A 20798-nucleotide genomic window follows, 5' to 3' on the forward strand; every position below is an offset into this window, starting at 1 on the left:
TCATATGTGGTGGACTTGTAAAAGAGTATTGGGAAATTATTCATAATGAATTGAAAAAATGTTTAAAAGTACTTCCCCCCTGTCTTCTCCGCTGTCCCGCTGTCTTCTGACTTCTCCTCTGTCCCGGGCGATCTTAAAATGCTGGCGGTCGGCAGCAAAGCCCTCCTGTCCCTGGAGCTTGCGGGGCGGGAGGTGGGGAGAAGGGCTTTTCTTCCCACCGCCAGCCTTCAGAACAGCCTTCTGAAGGCTGGCAGTGGGAAGAAAAGCCCTTGTCCCCCCCCCCCCAGCCTTCAGAAGAGGTCGGGGGACAGACTGTCCCCGGACCTGGTCTGAAGGCGGTTTCCATAGGAAGGCATTGATTAATTTTCAATGCATTCCTATGGGAAACCGTGCTTCGCAAGATGAAAAACTCGCAAGAAGGAAAAACTTGTGGAACGAATTAATTTCGTCTTGCGAGGCACCACTGTACATGGATAAAGATATGAAGAAGGAAGGCCTGACGGGGGGGGGGGCTGGAGTGGGGAGGGGGGAGAAAAGGGGGGGGAGTGAACCGGATGGTATTTTGAATTGATTTTGTTATGTCAGCCTTTTTTCAGAAACCATATATATTAATGTTATGTAGTTATGCATTGTAGTATGAATGAATTCTGTTTTGTATACTTTGTTTTATAGAATACATATAATAATGATATGTTACTAAGCAAATTTAATAAAACAGTAAAAGGGGGGGGGGAGAACACCCTGTCTAGATGCGGAAACCGACAGGCAGGGAGGGTGTATTGCTTTTCTGGCTGGCCATTTTCTTCTTTTGTTTGAGTGACCTTTCAATGCAAAACAGGATACTTGGCAAACAGTAAGAACATAAGAACATATGAAGAGCCCTTCTGGATCTGGCCAGCCGCCCATCGAGTCACAGACTCATAGAACTGAAGAGTTGGAAGGGACCCCCAGGATCATCCACCCCACAATGCAGCTGTCCCACATGGGGATTGAACCTGCAACCTTGGCATTATCAGCACCACGCTCTAACCAACAGAGCTCTCCAGTCCAGTCTCCTGTTCTCACAATGGCTAGCCAGATGCTCCCAAGTTCAAGAACAACTTTCCCCTTCTGTAGTTTCCAGCAACTGGAGTTCAGAAGCATCGCTGCCTTCGATTGTGGCTAACTCTCACTGTGCACAAACATGATTTCACATGCATAGAACTAGAGTGAAACATATGCGCTGTGAAGGCAACAAGTGTGTATTTGTAAATGTATCTGGCATACAGGTATATTCATCAGGGTGGCATTGATGATGATGATGAAATACGTAATAAATATAGGAACAAAAAACAATAATCCCCCTGGCACAACACATATAAAAGAGCTTTGGATGTCAATCTGCCAAAGGCCTTGTTGGAGAGGAACATTTTCGCCTGGCACCTAAAGATGCATAATGAAGGTGCCAGGCGAGCCTCCTTGGGGAGAGCATTCCCCAAATGGGGAGCCACTGCAGAATAGGCCCTGTCCTCATGTTGCCACCCTCTTGTGGAGGAGGCACATGAAGAAGGCTATCTGGCGTGCAGGTGGGGTTGACCACAGATCCTTTTCCAGGACACATTCAGTGGCGAAATTGAGTCTGCACAACCAGCACAAACGCCCAGAAAGAGGTGGGGGGAAAGCTTCTCCAGTTTACTGACAGCAGGTAGCAGTTGGGTAGCAGGACCCGATTGAGGTTTTTCAACTCAGTGCAAGACTCCTCTGTGTTTGTTTTCTTTACAAACGGCATGGGTGTCCCCACAAGCAGTGGAAGGGTGGATGAGCCCTTCTGGAGATTTTTGTCTAGGACTTCCGATGGAGCAACCAGCCCACGTTCCCAGAGTACAGATAGCTTGTTCTTTGCCATCTGCAGCCTGGGAATCAGCTCTATTGCACAGTCTTATGGGTGATACGGGAGTTCATCTGCCTCCTTTTTACAGTACACACAGAATCCTAGAATGGCAGACTTGGAAGGGACCCCCAGGGATCTTCTAGTCCAACCCCCTGAAATTCAGGAATCACAGCTAAGGAATCACTGACAGATGGGCACCCAACCTCTGCTTTAAAATCTCCAAGGAAGGAGAGTCCACCACCTCGCAAGGGAGACTGTTCAACTGTTCAACTGCTCTTACTGTCAGAAAGTTTTTTCTGATGTTTAGTCAGAATCTCCTTTCTCATAACTTGAAGGCATTGGTTTGAGTCCTCCCCTCCAGAGAAGGAGGAAAGAAGCTTGCTCCCTCTTCCATGGGACGAGATATTTGAAGATGGCTCTCATATCTCCTCTTTTCCGGGCTAAACATCCCCAACCTCATCAACTGTTCCTCCCAAGGCTTGGTCTCTAGACTCTTGATCCCCTTGGTCGCCCTCCTCTGCCCACCTTCCAGCTTCTCAACATTCTTCTTAAATTGTGGCGCCCAGGACTGGACACAGTATTCCAGCTGTGCTCTGGCATCTGGAAGGGAATGGCATCCCGGTAGCAACTGGCTTTCTTCTGTCGTGAGGAGACGGTCAGTCAGTTCCTTCCTCAGCAGACCACAAGCTTCACCTGAGCCCACAGTGTGATGCAGCAACAAAAAAGGCTAAGGCTATTCCAGGCTGCCTCCACTGAAGTCTAGTGTCCCAATCAAGGGCAGTAATGAGTCTATGGCACATGGTCTGACTCTGTATAAGGCTGCCTCCTATGCCTCTGAATACACCAAGTGTGGGGAAAGCCATTGAGCTGACGTCTTGCTTGTGAGTTTCCTGTCATGGCATCTGGTTTGCAGAGCCATCAGGCTGCTGGACAATGATAGACCCCTTTTGCCTGACCCATCAGCCGAACTCTTTTGATGCTATTGTGTTCTCCTTTTATGGATGTGCAGTTGGATGAATCAACTGAGAAAAAAACACTTTCCCTTTCCCTATGTCCAACATTTGGCTATTAATGTGCACTCAAAGCCTGCGTCATATTCAGACCTCTCAGAGGAATGAAGAGAGCCAGAGGCTGCCAGAATTTGCAGAGGGAAACAGCAACTTTCTCCAGGCTGAGAAAACTGCCCAGCAGAAGTCCAGGTAGTGAAAAGACCCCTCTCTTCTGGTGGAATTAAGCAGAGGTGGGGATCCCTCCTGCAGGAGGAAATGGAGGGTGGGGAGTTGGGGGGTGGGAAAATATTTTGCAGATGCCACAATGCGCCTTTCGCACTTGGTTTTGTAGGGGCGGTTTGTGGTTGGAGTCAAAGTCTGCCCTTCTGGGTGATGCTCTAAAAGGGAGGGGGAAAGGGGGGGCACAATCCATGCCAAGGATTCTCCCCTTTCTGTTTTTATATAATTTTTATTAAATTTTCTATTTTACAATTGAAAATACTCATTTTACATCCTTAAAATATCAGTGACTTCCCTTCTTTTCTATCCAAGGTTCCTTTTGCATATCATAAATTCCTTCATATTTTACAAAAACTATACCAATCAGTAGTCCATTATTAAATCCATCAAAACTTATTTACACTGTTGAATTTATCTTAATGCTGCCAGCGTTTTCAACTGTACACAATTATTTCCCATATATTCAACAAACATTATCCTGTCTTCTCAAAACGTATATTTTTCTTGTTCTCTTATTCTATATGTTAAGTCTGCAAGTTGTGCATATTCTGTCAACTTAAGTTGCTATTCTTCTTTGGTTGGGACCTCACTCGTTTTCCATTTTGGGCCTAAAAAAACATGGGCCGCGGTGGTGGCATATATAAATAACCTTTTTTGACACCTGGGAATTTCAGTGTGAATTATCCCCAACAGAAAGTATAGCCTTATGAGGCTTTGCCCTTGGGTGGGAAAAATATTGCGCCCGGGAAAGGGAAAATGGGAGTCAACAGACACTCAAGGAATAGTTTCGGGGAAAAGGCTTTTATTTCTACCATCCATGAACTGGTAGAAGGAGCAAGTGTGATAAGTCACAAAAAGCATGCACGAGTTCACAATCATGTGCACAAACATATATACCCCTTTCCCGTTTCCTCCCCCTTTCTCCTCCTTTCCCAGGAGTCCTGCCCCATGATGTGTTCCCCTGAGCATGTACAGAAAGCTGTCTTGGGACTATTGTGGACTCTTGGCAGGAAAGAAGGGGGTGAGGGGGTTTTCAGTGTGTTCCAGTTGTTTCATTCTTGTGCCTTGGCATGGTTCCCGGACAGAAAGCAAGTTGCAATGTGGTTCTTTAGCAAGGCCAGAAGGCCTGAGAAAGGCCTGAGAAACAATGGGCTGTTCTCTACCTTTGCTACAGAAGAGAGGAATGTTTCTGATGCTTAGCTGCTGAGAAAAATGATTTTGAAAAGCTTTGAGAAGCTTTGAGCCTGCTTGGGGAGGGGGGGTGACTTCGAGGTGGGGTCACCTGTCCTCACCTCCTACAAAAGGACTCTGGTTTGGGGGGGGGGGAAGTACTTTTAAACATTTTTCAATTCATTATGAATAATTTCCCAATACTCTTTTACAAGTCCACCACATATGAAAGAACGTTCCCTCAACCTCTTTGCATCTCCAGCACTTGCCTTGTACATCTTAGCAAGTCTACTCAGAGTAAAGTACCATCTGTAAATGTAGTTCTCCTTCAAAGAATAACATGCTGTAAACTTCAAGACACTTTTCCAGAGTTATCCCCAGAGGTTAAACTCTATATTGTGTCCTATATCTATTGCCCAGTGTGTCATTGAGACTTTGACAAGCTCGTCTTTTGTTTCCCAGTCTAATAACAAATTATACATTTGGGACAAAGGTTTCTCTTTGTTTTGTAGAACTTCTTTTTCAAATTGTGAGCTTTGGTCCATAAAAGCATTTTTCCTGTCTGTTTTAAACATTTCATGTAACTGATGATATTGCAGCCACTCTGTCACGTGGCTCCCTACACTTTCCATTGATTTCCGTTTAAGTTCCCCTCCCTAAATTGTAGCAGTTCCCTGTAAGTTGCCCATTGTCTGTCCATATTAGCTCTCTTAATTGTAACAGCCCCAATAGGAGAGAGTCATAAAGGTGTTTTCCTTTCCAGCAGATTTTTATGTTTCTCCCAAAAGCTATACAAATTCTTCCTTAGAATATGGTTCATAAAACTTTTATAAATTTTCGCCTTCCCATGATTTAAAATTCAGCATATCTCCTTCCTCATCGCTTTTCCAGGCCCGAAATCCCAGGAATTAGGGAGTGGTGCTCTTGAGTTTTGTGCAAATGCTGCAGGATGGACAGAAATCGCAGAACATTGTTATTGTTAACCTAGAAGCTTCTCTCCCCCTCAGAAGCAAAAGGAGTGAATTGCCCTAAGCAGTTTGAGGACTGGTTCTGAGGAGAAGTTTAGACGCTTTCCCCTCAGAAACAGCTAGGATTTTCCCGCTCTTTTTCCTGAGGCCACCAGAACAGCAGGTTCAAAATGTTTCCCTCCAGAGCAGCATCGGAAGAGTCTTTGGCCAGTCAAATAAATAAGATTTGTGAGGGGAGTTCATCATGAGGAGTTCAAAAGGTTCCTTTCCCTAGGCAGGCAGGCGGGGGGGATTTGGGGCGCAAAAGATGTTGCCAAACTACAACTCCCACCGGCCCCAGCTAGCCTGGCCAAAGGGCCGGGTGGTGGGAGTTGTAGTTCAGCAGCCTCAGGAGGGGCAAAGGTTCCCCACGCCTGCCTGAAGGGACGGCCCCATCACATTTATACCGGGAGGCAAACTCCTGTCAGCTCTTCCACCCTCTGAATACACAGAATTCCCTCATGAGGGGTTTGGCAGGTTCCCCCAGAGCATGGCCCTGCTGCTGCCACAATGCACAAAAATGGAAGATAATATTTATTGCTGCTGTTGTTTGTGCAACAGCCCTTCACCCAAACATCTCAGGGCAGTTCTTCTCTTCTAATCTCATATAAATTGAGGCTGGCTGTGGCTCAGTGTCGAGGGAAACCTTCCTCTACTGCCAAGAGCCCCCATATCTGAGGCCAAGATGGAGGTCCTGCTGACAACCTCTTTCCCAAAAGCCCCGGGGGGAGAACAGATCCCCCGTGATGTCGATCCCTGCTGTATGAAGCCAACTAGCTTCCATAGATCCATTTTGGGTCCGGATACCAGGAAAGGGAGGGTTGTGCAACTAAGGAGCTTGTTTCTGCATGGATCCGACTTGTGGGGAGGCCGACGGAGGGGGTTGGACTGGATGGCCCTTGGGGTCCCTTCCAACTCTGAAGAGCCTTTTTGGAGTGAAATGCTGACGAGTGGGAGCGGCTTCCACCATCTTGCAACTTCCTTCTCCCCCTGAAAGTGATCCTTGTCCCTGTTATGTGTTCAGTGCTCTGTGTTTGCCTGAGCCCCTGTACTCTGATTTAATGCATGATATCCAAACACAGACTATTTCAGGATTTGGGCCTCTGCCACTGGCCCTTAAACTCTGAGTTTATGATTCGCAGCTTGGAAGTTTTCTTCTTCTTCTTCTTCTTCTTCTTCTTCTTCTTCTTCTTCTTCTTCTTCTTCTTCTTCTTGAAAACTCTTTATTAAACAGTCAACATTAACTTACACAACAATACACAGCAATACAATATTTACATCACACACTACAGTTCTTTCTTTTTTTTATTAAAGATTTTATTGATTTACAGAAGTATGTGTAATGTAACATTTTTACAAATCAGTTTCATTTGTTGAGACATTAGGAAGAAAAAGGGTGGAGGGGGGTGAGATGGGTGGGGGTGGGGTGGGGTGGGGTGGTGATGTTTCTATTTTACTTAATATATGTGGGGTTTTGTGTCAGCATTGTTTGTGCAGGTTCTCTGCTGTTCCCCTGTGTTCCTTTGGTGGTGAGAGAGGTTGGGGTTGGCCATGGGTGTGGTTGTTCATTTGTGCTTGGCTGTGGTGCTCTTTGTTTTCATGTGTGAGTGGGGTGGGTGGGGGTTTTGGATCAGGTTAGCCATACTGATTTGTATGCTGTTGGTGGATTCTTGTCATTGTCTTGTTGGGCTGTGTATGTGATAAAGGGGAGAACACACACTACAGTTCTTACAACTTACATCTACTTTACAAAAGAAAAAAATTAAATTTCAAAGGTGGGTTGCAGTGTTTTTATCCTGTTCAAGCTCACTTTAAAGGTGGCCAAGGAGGGTTTTGTGAGCAACTTTCCCTTACTTCTCACAATCTTCTCCCTGGTGGCCTGCACTCCGCAGCCTTTCTGGGTGGCCTCGTTTCAAGTAAAGCCCAGGGGAAGGGAACCCCCCCATGGGGCTTTTTCTGATCAGAAAGCACAGGGAGCAGGCAGGATGCAAGGCGCTGGGGATCTTATTTATTTCTTTTTACTTGGAAGGAAAAAAATCACATGCGCCACACACCTACTGAAATTCTAAGGAAATTCTGAAGTGTCAGGAGGATGAGACAGAAAAACCGAAGCCTCTTTCACAGAAGGAGAAACCTGTTGAGAAATGCAGCGGCGTATTAGGCCGAATTGCACTGATTAAAATGAATGTATTGCCTAGAATGTTATTTTTGTTTCAGACCTTGCAGATTCTTGACAAGATGGAATGTTTTAAGAGGTGGCAGAAAGATATTTCGAAATTTGTCTGGCAGGGCAAAAAGCCCAGAATTAAATTTAAAATACTGACAGACGCTAAAGAAAGAGGGGGTTTTGCCCTGCCGGACTTAAAATTGTACTATGAGGCAGCAGCTTTTTGCTGGCTGAAAGAATGGATGCTCCTCGAGAACACAGACATTTTGGATCTGGAAGGTTTTAACAATGTTTTTGGTTGGCATGCATATCTATGGTATGACAAAATCAAGCTGCATAGTGCCTTTAAAAATCACATTGTTAGAAAAGCATTGTTTAATGTATGGATAAGATATAAAGATCTGTTGGAAAACAAAACCCCTAGATGGGTGTCACCAGTGGAGGCTAAAACAGTGAAGAAACTCAATATGGAGGTCGGATGGCCGAAGTATTGGGAAATCTTGGAACAGGACGGAGATAAGTGGAAATTACAAAGTTATGAGAAATTGAAACATAAAGTACAAAATTGGCTTCAATATCATCAAATAATGGAGCTTTTTAAACAGGACAGGAAAATTGGCTTTCAGGTGGAAAAATCAAAACTAGAGACTGAACTGTTAGAATCCAATACTAAGAATTTATCAAGAATGTATAACTTGTTGCTAAAATGGAATACTCAGGATGAAACAGTCAAATCAGCTATGATTAAGTGGGCACAGGATGTGGGCCATAACATTATGTCAGCTGACTGGGAATGGTTATGGAACACCGGTATAAAATTTACGGCATGTAATGCCTTAAAGGAAAACATTATGAAAATGGTTTATAGGTGGTACATGACCCCAGTCAAGCTGGCAAAAATTTATCATTTGCCCGATAACAAATGTTGGAAATGTAAAGAGACTGAAGGTACCTTCTATCACCTTTGGTGGACATGCCCGAAGATTAAGGCTTTCTGGGAAATGATCTATAATGAAATGAAAAAGGTACTTAAAAGTACTTTCCTTAAAAAACCAGAGGCCTTTCTCTTGGGCATTGTCGGCCAATTGGTGTCAAAGAGGGATAGAACTTTTTTTATGTATGCTACAACCGCAGCAAGAATACTTATCGCAAAGTATTGGAAGACACAAGATCTACCCACTCTGGAAGAATGGCAGACGAAAGTGATGGACTATATGACACTGGCCGAGATGACAGGCAGAATCCGTGACCAAGGAAAAGAGACGGTGGAAGAAGAATGGAGAAAATTTAAAAGTTATCTTAAGGATTATTATAAACTTGATGAATGTTAGAATGTTATGGTTTTGGGGAACAAAGGGATACAGTGATATAAGGTCAGATTACAGAGATAACTAAGGACAGAGGTTGGAAAGTAACAATTGGGAGTTGCTATAAAACTATGGACATTGAGATGCAGAAAGGGGGGGTACGGGGGAGTCTCAGAAAAGAGGTTTATGAAAAACATTATGAAATTATACGTGTTTGTATGTCTTTTTAAGTGTCTGTTTGTTCTTAAAATTTTGTAAAACTAATAAAAAATTAAAAAAAAAAAAAGAGAAATGCAGCGGCGTAGCATGGGTTGTCAGCACCCGGGGCAAGGCAAGTAATTTGCGCCCCCTAACCCGTGGATTTGCACCCCCTAACCCTACAAATCTATGCCTATGAATGATGATCCCTCTCTCTCTCTCTTTCTCATATTCCAATTGATTCCCATTTCCGCCGATCGATCCCCGAAGCTCTCACCCAGCGAAATTGGTGCGTAATTACGCTTCGCCATCCCTAATCCTGCCGCTTCCACCGGGAAATCATGACGGTGCGTTTCTCCTCTCCAAACTTTCCCCGGCACTTTGCCGGCCGGCGCAGCCCTTTTGGCTACGAGCTCCCCTCCTTCTCTGCCCGCTTCCAACTCCACCTCCCCGTCCAGCCTCCCTACCTCCTGAAAAAAGGCAACGGCGCCGAGCAGGACACCCCCGCCGCCATCGGAGAGAGGCGGGGCCGAGGGAGGCAAGCCAATGGGCGAGGCGGGGGTAGGTGGCCACGGGGGCGGGCGCTGCCGCAGTCCTCGGGTGGGCAAGGTAGGAGCAGGCGGAGGCTAGCCGGCCACTCTGACAATAGGGGCGGGCCGAGGGCACGACGCGGCTGGGCCCTCTGGACTCGCGCCCCTCCCAGATGTTGCGCCCGGTGTGGCCGGCACCCCTGGCACCCCCCACGCTACGCCACTGGAGAAATGGAAGGATAGAATTAAGCACAGAATAAATTTAGGCTAGTGGGAATAGTGACTGAAATATACTCGGAGTCCAGTGTGGACTTCATGCTCTTTATTCAGCTCATAGTAGTGAGGAATGGACGTTCCCCTGAAATGTCTGCTTTATATACATTATTTACACAATGGGCCCCACGTGATTGGCTAGTTCCGGGATTCACCTGTAGGCCAATCAGGTTGCGGATTCACTTCCAGCTGGAGTTGGATTGGGTGGCACCTGCGGACCAATCAGATGCTACATTCTGGATCCTATTGTTCTAGGACCAATCAGACTGCTGCAATTTCGATCCTATTCAACTCAGTACATAATAGCAACACAACCCCAGGGTCATTAATTGTCATTAAACCTTCAAGTAAAAGTTTTGGCACAATTAGGAATGGGCAATTCGCTCAATTTCAATTTCTCTTAGGGTTGTCATAATTCAAACAGTGAAAATCTGCTGCCATGAGTCAACAGTGTAATGCAGCAATTAAAAAACAACAACAGCAAAAAGTTAATGCAATCCTAGGCTGCATCCACAGAAGTCTAGTGTCCCGATTTAGGGAAGTCAAGTACCACTCTATTCTGCCCTGGTCAGACCCCACCTGGAGTACTCTGTCAGGTTCAGGGCATCTTTTAAGAACGATGCTAACAGGCCAGAAGTGTGCTGGGGGAGGAAGAGGGTGGCGGGGGGGGGAGCACACCGCCCCCGGCAGCACGATCCCAGTGGGGTTCCATCGCGGCTGCCCCCCCCATACACTGTGCTCCCCGTCCCCACCTGCGCTCCGCCACTGCTGGGGCAGGAGACCAAGATGATGAAGGGTCAGGAAACCAAGCTTTTGGGGGGAGTGGTTGGGGGAGTTGGGTGTGGTTAGCCTGGAGAAGAGAAGATTGAGACATGATATGAGCGCCATCTTGAAATACCTGAAGGGCTGACACAGGGAAGATGGAACAGGCTCTTTGCTGCTGGTCCAGGGGGCAGGACCTGAACCAGTGGATTCAAATGTCAAGAAATGACTTTCCAGCTGGTGGTAGAAGCTGTTCTACTGTGGAACAGACTCCCACAAGGGGTGGTGGAGGTTTTCAAGCAAAGGTTGGATGGCCATCAGGGATTCTTCAGCTGTGATTGCAGCGGGTTAGACTAGATGACCTTTGGGTGTGCCTTCCAACTCTACAATTCTGTGGTCCTCTACAAAAGATTTTCTACAAGTAATTTGACTCCCATTGTGCCATGAACTTCTTGGTGCAGCACAAGAGAGCAGCAACTTCCATTTCAGCTTGTATTCATCACGATCAGCGCTGCTTCCACTGCAGCTTGTTTCTGCCAAATACTACTTTGTGTATCTCGCTGTTAGCTATGGCAGCATCATTCATGATTTCTGCCATAATTATTGTTGTTGCTGGTGATTTGGCTGGCTGCATGTATGAGTTCCCCGCTTTGATAGCCTCCTTGAATACTGTGCCAGATAGTTGGGATATAAAACTGGTGGTGGTAGTGGTAAAATATTTCTCTACTATCCAAAATGTTCTCAGCTGGCACAATTCTCAGCCAAATGGAAATTCAGTGTAGGAAGCACTCAGTGGTTGTGCATGGAAAATATTGATCTTCCCTTCCAGCTCCTGTGACCCCTTGTGCCCCCCCAACCCTTTCCAGAGGGCCTGGATAGTGTAGTGTCTGCCATACAGGGCTGCAGTGGGGTTCACCGGATGTCAGGGAAGGGGAGGCAGCCAGAGAAGGGGGGGGGCATGGGAGCACTTACCGAGAGCCCAGCCTTTTTCCAGCCTGTCCTCTGAATCAGAGACTGAATTAGGGAGTGGCCAGTCTGTTCCAGGAACTAGCTATTTTCAGAAGAGAGGAAATAAGAGGCATTCCCTGTCTCGCTGGGCATGCTGATCCAGAAAAAGTCATGAGGATTCAGAAGCGTCAACTGAGTAATGCAACACGGACGCGTTTGGGGAGCCCCGGTGTTGGCTTGGAATTTGCAGTAATAAATCTACCGGACAGAAGTGGCTTGGTGCCTGGAATGTTATCTCCTAACTAGCTTGGCAGCAGACACATCCCTCACACCTGACTTTGGGCCTAGGAATCCTGTCCAAGCAGAGGCCCCATTGGCACATGACCCCTTTCCCAGTTTCAGGGTGATTTTCCCTCCCACTGCAATTCTGCGTGACACAGTCCCCTTTGTTCAGGGATCACAGGATAGAGTTTTCAGCTGCTACAGGGGGCTGTGGATGGGAGGGAAGCAAGAAAATGATCAGTTGCACAAGCTACCTTCCACATGTGCAACTATTGCATACAAACGTCTAATCCCCCCCCCGCCCCCTATGAGACATTACCTCCCCCCCTTTTTTGGCCTTCCTCTTTTCCCCACACGCTTTGCACGCCAAATAATCTTTCCAGAGTCCTTCACATCTCTTGTTTCTTGCAGGGAGGTGAAGGCAGGAGAGCAACCTGGACCTGAGCCATGGACAGATCAGACAAACCAGTTGAAATACCAGCCCTGGGCCGCCCATTCCAGCTGGGGATGCTGTACGACTGTTGTGAAGATGCCCTCATCCCAGGTAGAGCTGGTGCAAGGAAGAGCTTATACAGTGGTACCTCGGGTTAAGAACTTAATTCGTTCTGGAGATCCATTCTTAACCTGAAACTGTTCTTAACTTGAAGCACCACTTTAGCTAATGGGGCCTCCCACTGCCACCGCGCCACCGCTACACAATTTCTGTTCTCATCCTGAAGCAAAGTTCTGAACCCGAGGTACTATTTCTGGGTTAACGGAGTCTGTAACCTGAAGCTTCTGTAACCCGAGGTACTACTGTACTGAAAAGCAAAAATTACTCATATCAAGATTAGCAGTCGGCCCAAACAGTGCAGTTTCAGTGCTAAATGTGCTCCTCAAATTCATTTTCAGCATTACTCTCTGCTTCCACATCTTTTGCCAAAGTTTGTGTTCCTTTATGTTCTCTTCATTTGGACAAGACTTTCATTTATTAAAAAGAAGTCTTCTTGCCCATGATAGCGTCTTTGCTCCTTAACCTTGCTGGCATCGTCTTAGCCCAAATCATCAACATCTGTCAATAAAGATTCAGCAGGTGTGTTCTGTTTCAATTTTTTAAAGCTTGCTGAAAACCTTTCTTCTCCACCAGGCCTATGCAGGCCATTAAGAATACATCTTTCCACAATTATTACTGTAGGTAAAAAAACAGGACTTTTATTCAGCCAGAACCTGCCAGAACTCAGTTCTGGCACTTCTCAGGTGGGCACCATTGGATTATAAGAGAACAAGGGAAGCATTCATGGAGAGTTCTGGCATCTTTTTTTCTTGAAAAATACCACATTAAACACTTAAAAAATCCCTATACAGGGCTGCCTTCAGATGTCTTCTATAGGTTGTACAATTACTTTTCTCCTTGGCTTAGGGGGTCACATAATTCCATACCCTCCAACCTTTCCCCGATGGAAATAGGGGCATCCTAAGGAAAAGTGAGGGACGCGGGTGGCACTGTGGGTTAAACCACAGAGCCTAGGACTTGCCAATCAGACAGTCGGCGGGTCAAATCCCTGCAATGGGGTGTGCTCCCGTTGCTCGGTCCCTGCTCCTGCCAACATAGCAGTTCGAAAGCACATCAAAGTGCAAGTCGATAAAGAGGTACCGCTCCGGCGGGAAGGTAAACGGCGTTTCCGTGCACTGCTCTGGTTCGCCAGAAGCGGCTTCGTCATGCTGGCCACATGACCCGGAAGCTGTATGCCGGCTCCCTCGGCCAATAAAGCGAGATGAGCTCCGCAACCCCAGAGTTGGCCACGACTGGACCTAATGGTCAGGGGTCCCTTTACCTTTAAGCCTAAGGGAAAGCGGAACATTCCAGGATCAAATCATAAACCAGGATGCCTTGTGTAAATCCGAGACTGTCCCTGGAAAATAGGGACACCTGGAGGGACTGTAATCCATTATTGTGTTCTTGTACCAATAATTTCACAACTTTCACCACTGTAACTAAGCCAAGTTTTACTCCCTGTGTTTTCTGACTGCTATATGGAAAAGGACATGAATCTGACCTTTGAGGAGTTTTTAATAATAATAATAATAATAATAATAATAATAATAATAATAATAATTTATTATTTATACCCCGCCCATCTGGCTGGGTTTCCCCAGCCACTCTGGGCGGCTTCCAACTCAATATTAAAAACAATACAGCATTAGACATTAAAAACGTCCCTAAAGAGGGCTGCCTTTAGTTGTCTTTTAAAAGTAAAATAGTTGTTTATTGCCTTGACATCTGCTGGGAGGGCGTTCCACAGGGCGGGTGCCACTACCGAGAAGGCCCTCTGCCTGGTTCCCTGTAACCTTACTTCTCGCAATGAGGGAACCTCCAGAAGGCCCTCAGAGCTGGATCTCAGTGTCTGGGCTGAACGAGGGGGTGGAGACGCTCCTTCAGGTATACAGGACCGAGGCCGTTTGGAGCTTTAAAGGTCAGCACCAACACTTTGAATTGTGCTCGGAAACCTACTGGGAGCCAATGCAGATCTCTCAGAACCGGTGTTATGTGGTCCCGGCGGCCACTCCCAGTCACCAGTCTAGCTGCCACATTCTGGATTAATTGCAGTTTCTGGGTCACCTTCAAAGGTAGCCCCACGTAGAGCGCATTGCAGTAGTCCAAGCAGGAGATAACCAGAGCATGCACCACTCTGGTGAGACAGTCCGTGGGCAGGTAGGGTCTTAGCCTGCATACCAGGTGGAGCTGGTAGACAGCTGCCCTGGACCCAGAGTTAACCTGCGCCTCCATGGACAGCTGTGAGTCCAAAATGACTCCCAGGCTGTGCACCTGGTCCTTCAGGTGCACAGTTACCCCATCAGAACCAGGGGGTCCCCCACACCCGCCCTCCCCCTGTCCCCCAAGAACAGTACTTCTGTCTTGTCAGGATTCAACCTCAATCTGTTAGCCGCCATCCATCCTCCAACTGCCTCCAGACACTCACACAGGACCTTCACCGCCTTCACTGGTTCTGATTTAAAGAGAGGTAGAGCTGGGTGTCATCTGCATACTGATGAACACCCATCCCAAACCCCCTGATGATCTCTCCCAGCGGCTTCATATAGATATTAAAAAGCATGGGGGAGAGGATGGAACCCTGAGGCACCCCACAAGTGAGAGCCCAGGGGTCTGAACACTCATCCCCCAACACCACTTTCTGGACACAGCCCAGGAGAAAGGAGCGAAACCACTGTATAACAGTGCCCCCAGCTCCCAGCCCCTCAAAACGGTCCAGAAGGATGTTATGGTCGATGCTGTCAAAAGCCGCTGAGAGATCCAGCAGAACTAGGAAACAGCTCTCACCTTTGTCCCTAGCCTGCCGGAGATCATCAACCAGCGCGACCAAGGCAGTTTCAGTCCCATGGTGAGGCCTGAATCCCGATTGGCCATTATGAACTTACCAAAGATGTGGTCTTTTTCAATGCTGGGGGGGACGGCGACACTATTTTGGAAGGAACTCACCATTTTTAATTTTCACACTTTGCTTTGCTGCATATTTTGTGATTTTAAATCTGCTAGGGTTCTCTCACCAAAGTGTTTTGCCCCAACTTGGATCTTGGTCCCCAGGGAATTCTTCTTATGTATACCCATTTTTTCCGTGCCAGTCAACAACTAGCACCAGCTCTCTAGGGCCTCAAGCAGGAGATGTTCACAGCCCTAAATGGTGGTGACTGAATCTTATCCCTGCTGCTGAGCCAGTGCCCACCCCCTTTCTGAGGCCTGTACAACAGAAGCTCATGAAATGTTCACATTTGTTCCATTATCATATCTGGTCAAATTTTTTCCCCTGCCTTTTGCAAAGTTTTATAAAACTGCACAAACTTCTTTTGTTGGGGATGGCAGTGGGACAAAATTCATGAGTGCAGACATTGTGGGCAATGAAGGCTCTATTTTAACTCCTTGTTTCTCTGTTCAGTCTTAGGCATTAGGCTAATTGTGTTCTACATTTGTCTGAGCATACTCAAGCCTTGCATATTTCTCTGCTTTATTCCAGGAATCTCCCTTTGGGACCAGGACTCGCTTCAGAAGAACTTGTGTATCCAACCAAAACCAAAGACTGAATATGAAATCATTGCATCTGACTCCATCGATGATAAGGCCACTGCCCTCAATGTCCCTGCATCACTCAAGGCCAGTTTTTTGGTGGGATTGGTTGAAGTGGATGGATCAGGCAAATTCCTTCAAGACACCAAGAAGTCCACGAAACAGGCCAGAGTCACTCTGCAGTATAAAGCTACCACCAAGTATTCACAGCTGACCATGAGCCATTTGGGAATCCAAAATGTCACTTATCCAGATGTTTCTGAGCAGTGCACTGCCACCCATGTTGTCACTGCCATCTTGTATGGAGCCCAGGCTTTCTTTGTGTTTGACCGAAATGTCTCTTCTTCCGAGTCCATGCAAGACATACAAGGAAGCCTCAAAGTTATGATAAAGAAAATGGTCACTATTGAAGGCGAGGCAGCCCGCCACATGAATGACCAGGAAAGAAAGCATGCCAATCAGTTCAACTGCAAGTTCTATGGAGATTTTTCTCTGGAGAGCAATCCAGTGACTTTTGAAGACGCCATGAAAGTCTACACTGCTCTGCCCAAAATGTTGGGTACCAATGGGGACAAGGCTGTACCTGTCAGAGTTTGGCTGTACCCACTGACCAATCTGAATTCCAGAGCAGCTCAGATGGTACGTGAGATCAGCTTAGCACTCATCTATGATGCCCAAACCGTCATGGAGCAACTGAGTGAAATCGATATAAAATGCAATGATCTGGCTACCAATCCCATCGCTAGCACCTTCCCAGAAATAAAGTTGAAAATCAAGAGATTCCAGGATCTGTGCAAGCAGCACAGGCAGGCTTTCCAGAAACACCTGGCCGAAATCTTGCCTTTGATCCGGAGAGGGGAGAAAGATGAAAGAGTTCTGGCAGACATCTTAACATCCATAAATCAATCACCCTTCAATGGCCAAAGACTCAATGAATTTTTGGACACCAAGGAACGAGAGATAAATATGGTCGAGTCTTACCTTGATATCCTGAGTGGGATAGAAATCATCTCCTCCCAGAATAAACTGGAAAAGGTAGTGCTTAACCACCAGAATGAATTTGTTGTCTCATTTACATTCACCTCTTTACATGATGAGGAACCATTTTTAACCAGCTTACAACACTTTCTTCAGAAACGATCAGCAGATCCTACAGGAGTCCAGAATGCACCGGAGGACTGGCATGCTTGGTTTCAGGAAAAAGACATACAGAGAAAAGCTCGGAAAGCTGCCAAGTCCATTACAGATTTTGCCCAAGTCAATGAATCCAATGGGAAGACCCGGTTCCTTGTGGCTTCTGTCCCAGATCAGAACAACCCAGGTGCTTCCATTTACCTCTATGAAGATGGGAAGGAGTTCAGCAGCAACTTTGAGTTGCCCTCAAAACCTCTCCCTCCACTGATTGGCCAAATTGGACATGAGAGCGTGCAGCTGACATTTCAACCAGCTGAGTATGGGAGGCCTTCAATCTCCAGCTATCAAGTAGAGTACAAGATTGCAGGAGAAGAAAATTGGAAGATTGTGAATACTGAGGACAGTCAGGAGACATTCCAAGTGAGAGGGTTGAGCGCAAACACAGAATACCAGTTTCGATACACCGCTAGGAGCAAACCAGGACTTAGTGAGACCAGCAACGTGAGTAAATCTGTACAGACACTTCCTACCAGCCCTCCTGGGGAACTGAGAGAGATATTCGCAGAGTCTTCCAAAATCAGTATAGCCTGGGAGAGCCCAAAGATCATAGGCCACGGAGCTGTTATAAAGGAATACAAAGTGGCCTGCCGTGAAGAGGCTGGAGAGGCAAAAAGCAAGGACAAAGATGAATGGGCTGAAAAAAGAACAGGGAAGAAAACAGAGTTCTGTGAGATGGATGGTCTGAAGCCCCAGACACCCTACAGATTCAGAGTCTCAGCCATGTGTGCCGGTGGGGCTGAGAGTGAGCCCAGCAAAGAGATTGAGGTTTCCACATCATTGGAAGGAGACGAGAAGAGAGCAGCTTGTCAATACCTCCAAGGCAGCACCCGAGTGGAGGATGGGCCACCAGCAGTGTATGCTCTGCCCCTGGAGCCCATACAGGATGCCTCTGGATCCTGTTTAACATACCAGCTAGGGAAAGAGAACATTCAGGCCCCCAACAAAGTGATTATGGTGATGGGGGCAACAGGGTCAGGGAAAACCACTCTCATCAATGGGATGATCAACTACATCCTGGGCGTGCAATGGGGAGATAAATTCCGATTCAAACTTATCGATGAAGTGACAGGCAGAAACCAAGCAGAAAGCCAGACATCCGAAGTGAGGGCTTATGTGGTAAACTATCAAGAGGGTCTCAAGATCCCTTACTCTCTCACTTTTGTTGACACTCCAGGATTCGGAGACACGAGAGGAATAGAGCAGGACAAAAAGTTAGAGGAGAAGATCCGTGAGTTTTTCTCCATCCCAAGAGGAATCGACTACATCGATTGTGTCTGCTTCGTGGTCAAGGCTTCCACAAATCGCTTAACAGCAGCCGAGCAATACGTCTTTGATTCCGTGCTCTCCATCTTTGGGAAAGATATCAAGGAGAACATCCAATTCCTGACCACCTTTGCAGATTCACAGACTCCCCTGGTCCTTGAGGCCATTAAGACGGCTGACATTCCATGCGCCAAAGATGGCGAGGGGAACCCCGTGCATTTCAAATTCAACAATTCCGCCCTGTTTGCCAACAATGTCGTGGGGGACGGGGAGAGCCCTAACTTTGACGAACTGTTTTGGAAAATGGGTATGATCAGCATGAAGACCTACTTTGACTCGCTAAGCAAACTGAACATGAGGAGTTTGTCTTTGACGAAGGAAGTTCTCAGGGAGCGGAAAGAATTGGAGACGGTTGTGCAGGGCCTGCTGCCCCAGATCAAAACTGGGCTGGTCAAACTGGAAGAACTGAAGCAAACGGAACAAGTCCTTGACCAGCACATAGCTGACATGGCGGCCAACAGAGATTTTGAGTTTGAGTTCCCAGCCACCGTCAAAGTGAAGCAAGACCTCTCTGGAGCTCATCAATATGCAACCAACTGCAAGAACTGTGAGGTCACCTGCCACTATCCTTGCTGGGCTAAATGGGACCTGCTGAACCGCTTTTGCTCCGCTATCAATTTATTATCAGGAACATGCAACGTTTGTCCCGGCAAGTGCTCAGTCAGCGACCACTGCAACCAGGATTACCAATTTAAGGACGAAATAAGGAAAGAGAAGAAGAGCTATGCGGAGCTGAAGAAAAAGTATGAGCACGCCTGCCATGAGGTTATGACAGCGGAGGAGCTGGTTTTGCACCTCAGCCAAGAGTACATCGAGGTGAGAGAGAATCTGATGAAAAACATCGAGAGAGCGTCTCAAAGCCTGCGGCGCCTGGAGGAAATTGCCCTGAAGCCCAACCCGCTCTCCACTCCAGAATACATCGACATGCTCATTGCGTCCGAAGAGGAGGAACACAAGCTTGGATATCAGAAAAGGATCCAGTTGCTCAAGGACGTGAAGAAAGAAGCAGAGATCATACAGAAGATTGCAAAGAAGGAGGCTTTGCTGCCAGAGGAGGAGGAGATGATGAGCGAAAGGGGGGACAAAGGAAAATTCTGCTTGTTAGCCAGTTATTGGAAGAGAAGGGCGATGAATATTCTCCCTAAATGAAGGGGCAACACAACAGCTCCTGTTTAGTCTTAGATCTCTGTATCCTTTTCACTAAGTACAGGGACTCTCAGGCTGGATCTACACTGACCTGTTTAATGTTATTAGAACGCCATCAGAGATATTGTCAATGCATTTATTAAAGGTTACCGGATCTTTATTCTTCCAGTTCGTCCCTCTCTCTCTCCGGCCAGGCGTCCGTTTTGCTTTGTGCGCCCCCTGGAGGCGTTGCGTGGGGGCTCTGCTCCCAGAGCATCTTCCTGGCCTCCCCCCCCCCCACACTTGGCAAGATCCAGAGGCCGAAGAATAATTCTGGGGGTGCAGCAGCAGGTGGCAACAGCCCCCCTTCCCCTTGCTGAGTCTCTTTGGCAGAATGGGGGGGGGGGGCTGAGGAGGACCAGACTAGCTTGCAACTCGCATCCCGGGCCAAGCGCAGCCCAAGCAGCACCGCCAGCCTCTTCTGGGGTTTAGAAAAACATGAACTTGGGCGGGAGCCGCCGAGAAACGGGGATATGGCCGATGACTCGCGCGAGGGCGGCGGATGTACACGGGACTGGCTTGAATTCCCACGTGCGCGTGGCTGCGCGCATGCAGGGGTTGAAGCGCAGTGAAATCTCCCACTCCGGGGAGTGGACATGGGCCTGGGACGTCTTAGCCCAAGGAGTGGGGGCCTTGCCTCCCCATCACCCACCCCCATCTGGCTTGCGGAGGGGGGCGGCCTTGCAGGGACCCGGCCGCCCCTCAAACTTCTTTCTCCGCCAGCCCGAGATCTTAGAGGCTGTTTCCTCCGCCGCCGCCAACCCCCCCCCCCCCCCCCCGCTGCAGGATGGGTTGCCTGGAATTACAGGACTCGGGCTGTAGCCAAGCTACGCAACCGGGCGAGCCAGGGGCAGGTGGGGCGGAGAGAGATGCAACCTCCCCACACGCGCAAAATCAAGAGTCAGGATGCTTCCCTGAGCTCCCCAAGAGGTGCGATCCAGCGCTTGTTTTCCTTCGCTGCCGAGGGGGAGGAGGAAAGGGTTGAGCTCTCCAATTCCAGGAGAACTGCTCAAATTCCTCGAGGATCTGGCTTGTGAACGGGGCGGGGGGAGGGAGGGAGGGGAAGGAGAGAGCGTTGCGCCCCCTCGCGTCTCCAAAGCAGGGGATGCATGAGGGTCCCTGCCTGACGGAGGGGAGGCAGTGACGGAGCCCAAGGCACCCGCTGAACTTCTTGGCTGAGTGGGGAGTGGGTCGCGCCATTAGACCCGCCCTACCCAACCCCCCTGCCGCACCTCGGAGCCCCCACTGATTTGTCAGCCAGCGCAGAGGAGGGGATTATTGGGGTCTTCCCTG

The 20798-nt window shown here is 47.8% G+C and overlaps 2 protein-coding genes across 2 annotated transcripts in view; one reads left to right on the plus strand and one right to left on the minus strand.

Annotated features, from left to right (window-relative positions):
* LOC114607877 (GTPase IMAP family member 2-like) overlaps positions 1-20798 on the minus strand; it is a 56851-nt gene that overhangs the window by 31416 nt on the left and 4637 nt on the right.
* LOC144324968 (uncharacterized) lies at positions 2536-19700 on the plus strand. Its single transcript, XM_077916598.1, has 3 exons — positions 2536-3069; positions 12155-12287; positions 15754-19700. Exons 2-3 carry the CDS (start codon positions 12191-12193, stop codon positions 19467-19469), a joined length of 3813 nt encoding a protein of 1270 aa, XP_077772724.1. The 5' UTR covers positions 2536-3069; positions 12155-12190; the 3' UTR covers positions 19470-19700.

Source organism: Podarcis muralis, chromosome 12, assembly GCF_964188315.1.
Source record: "Podarcis muralis chromosome 12, rPodMur119.hap1.1, whole genome shotgun sequence".
Taxonomy (NCBI): domain Eukaryota; kingdom Metazoa; phylum Chordata; class Lepidosauria; order Squamata; family Lacertidae; genus Podarcis; species Podarcis muralis.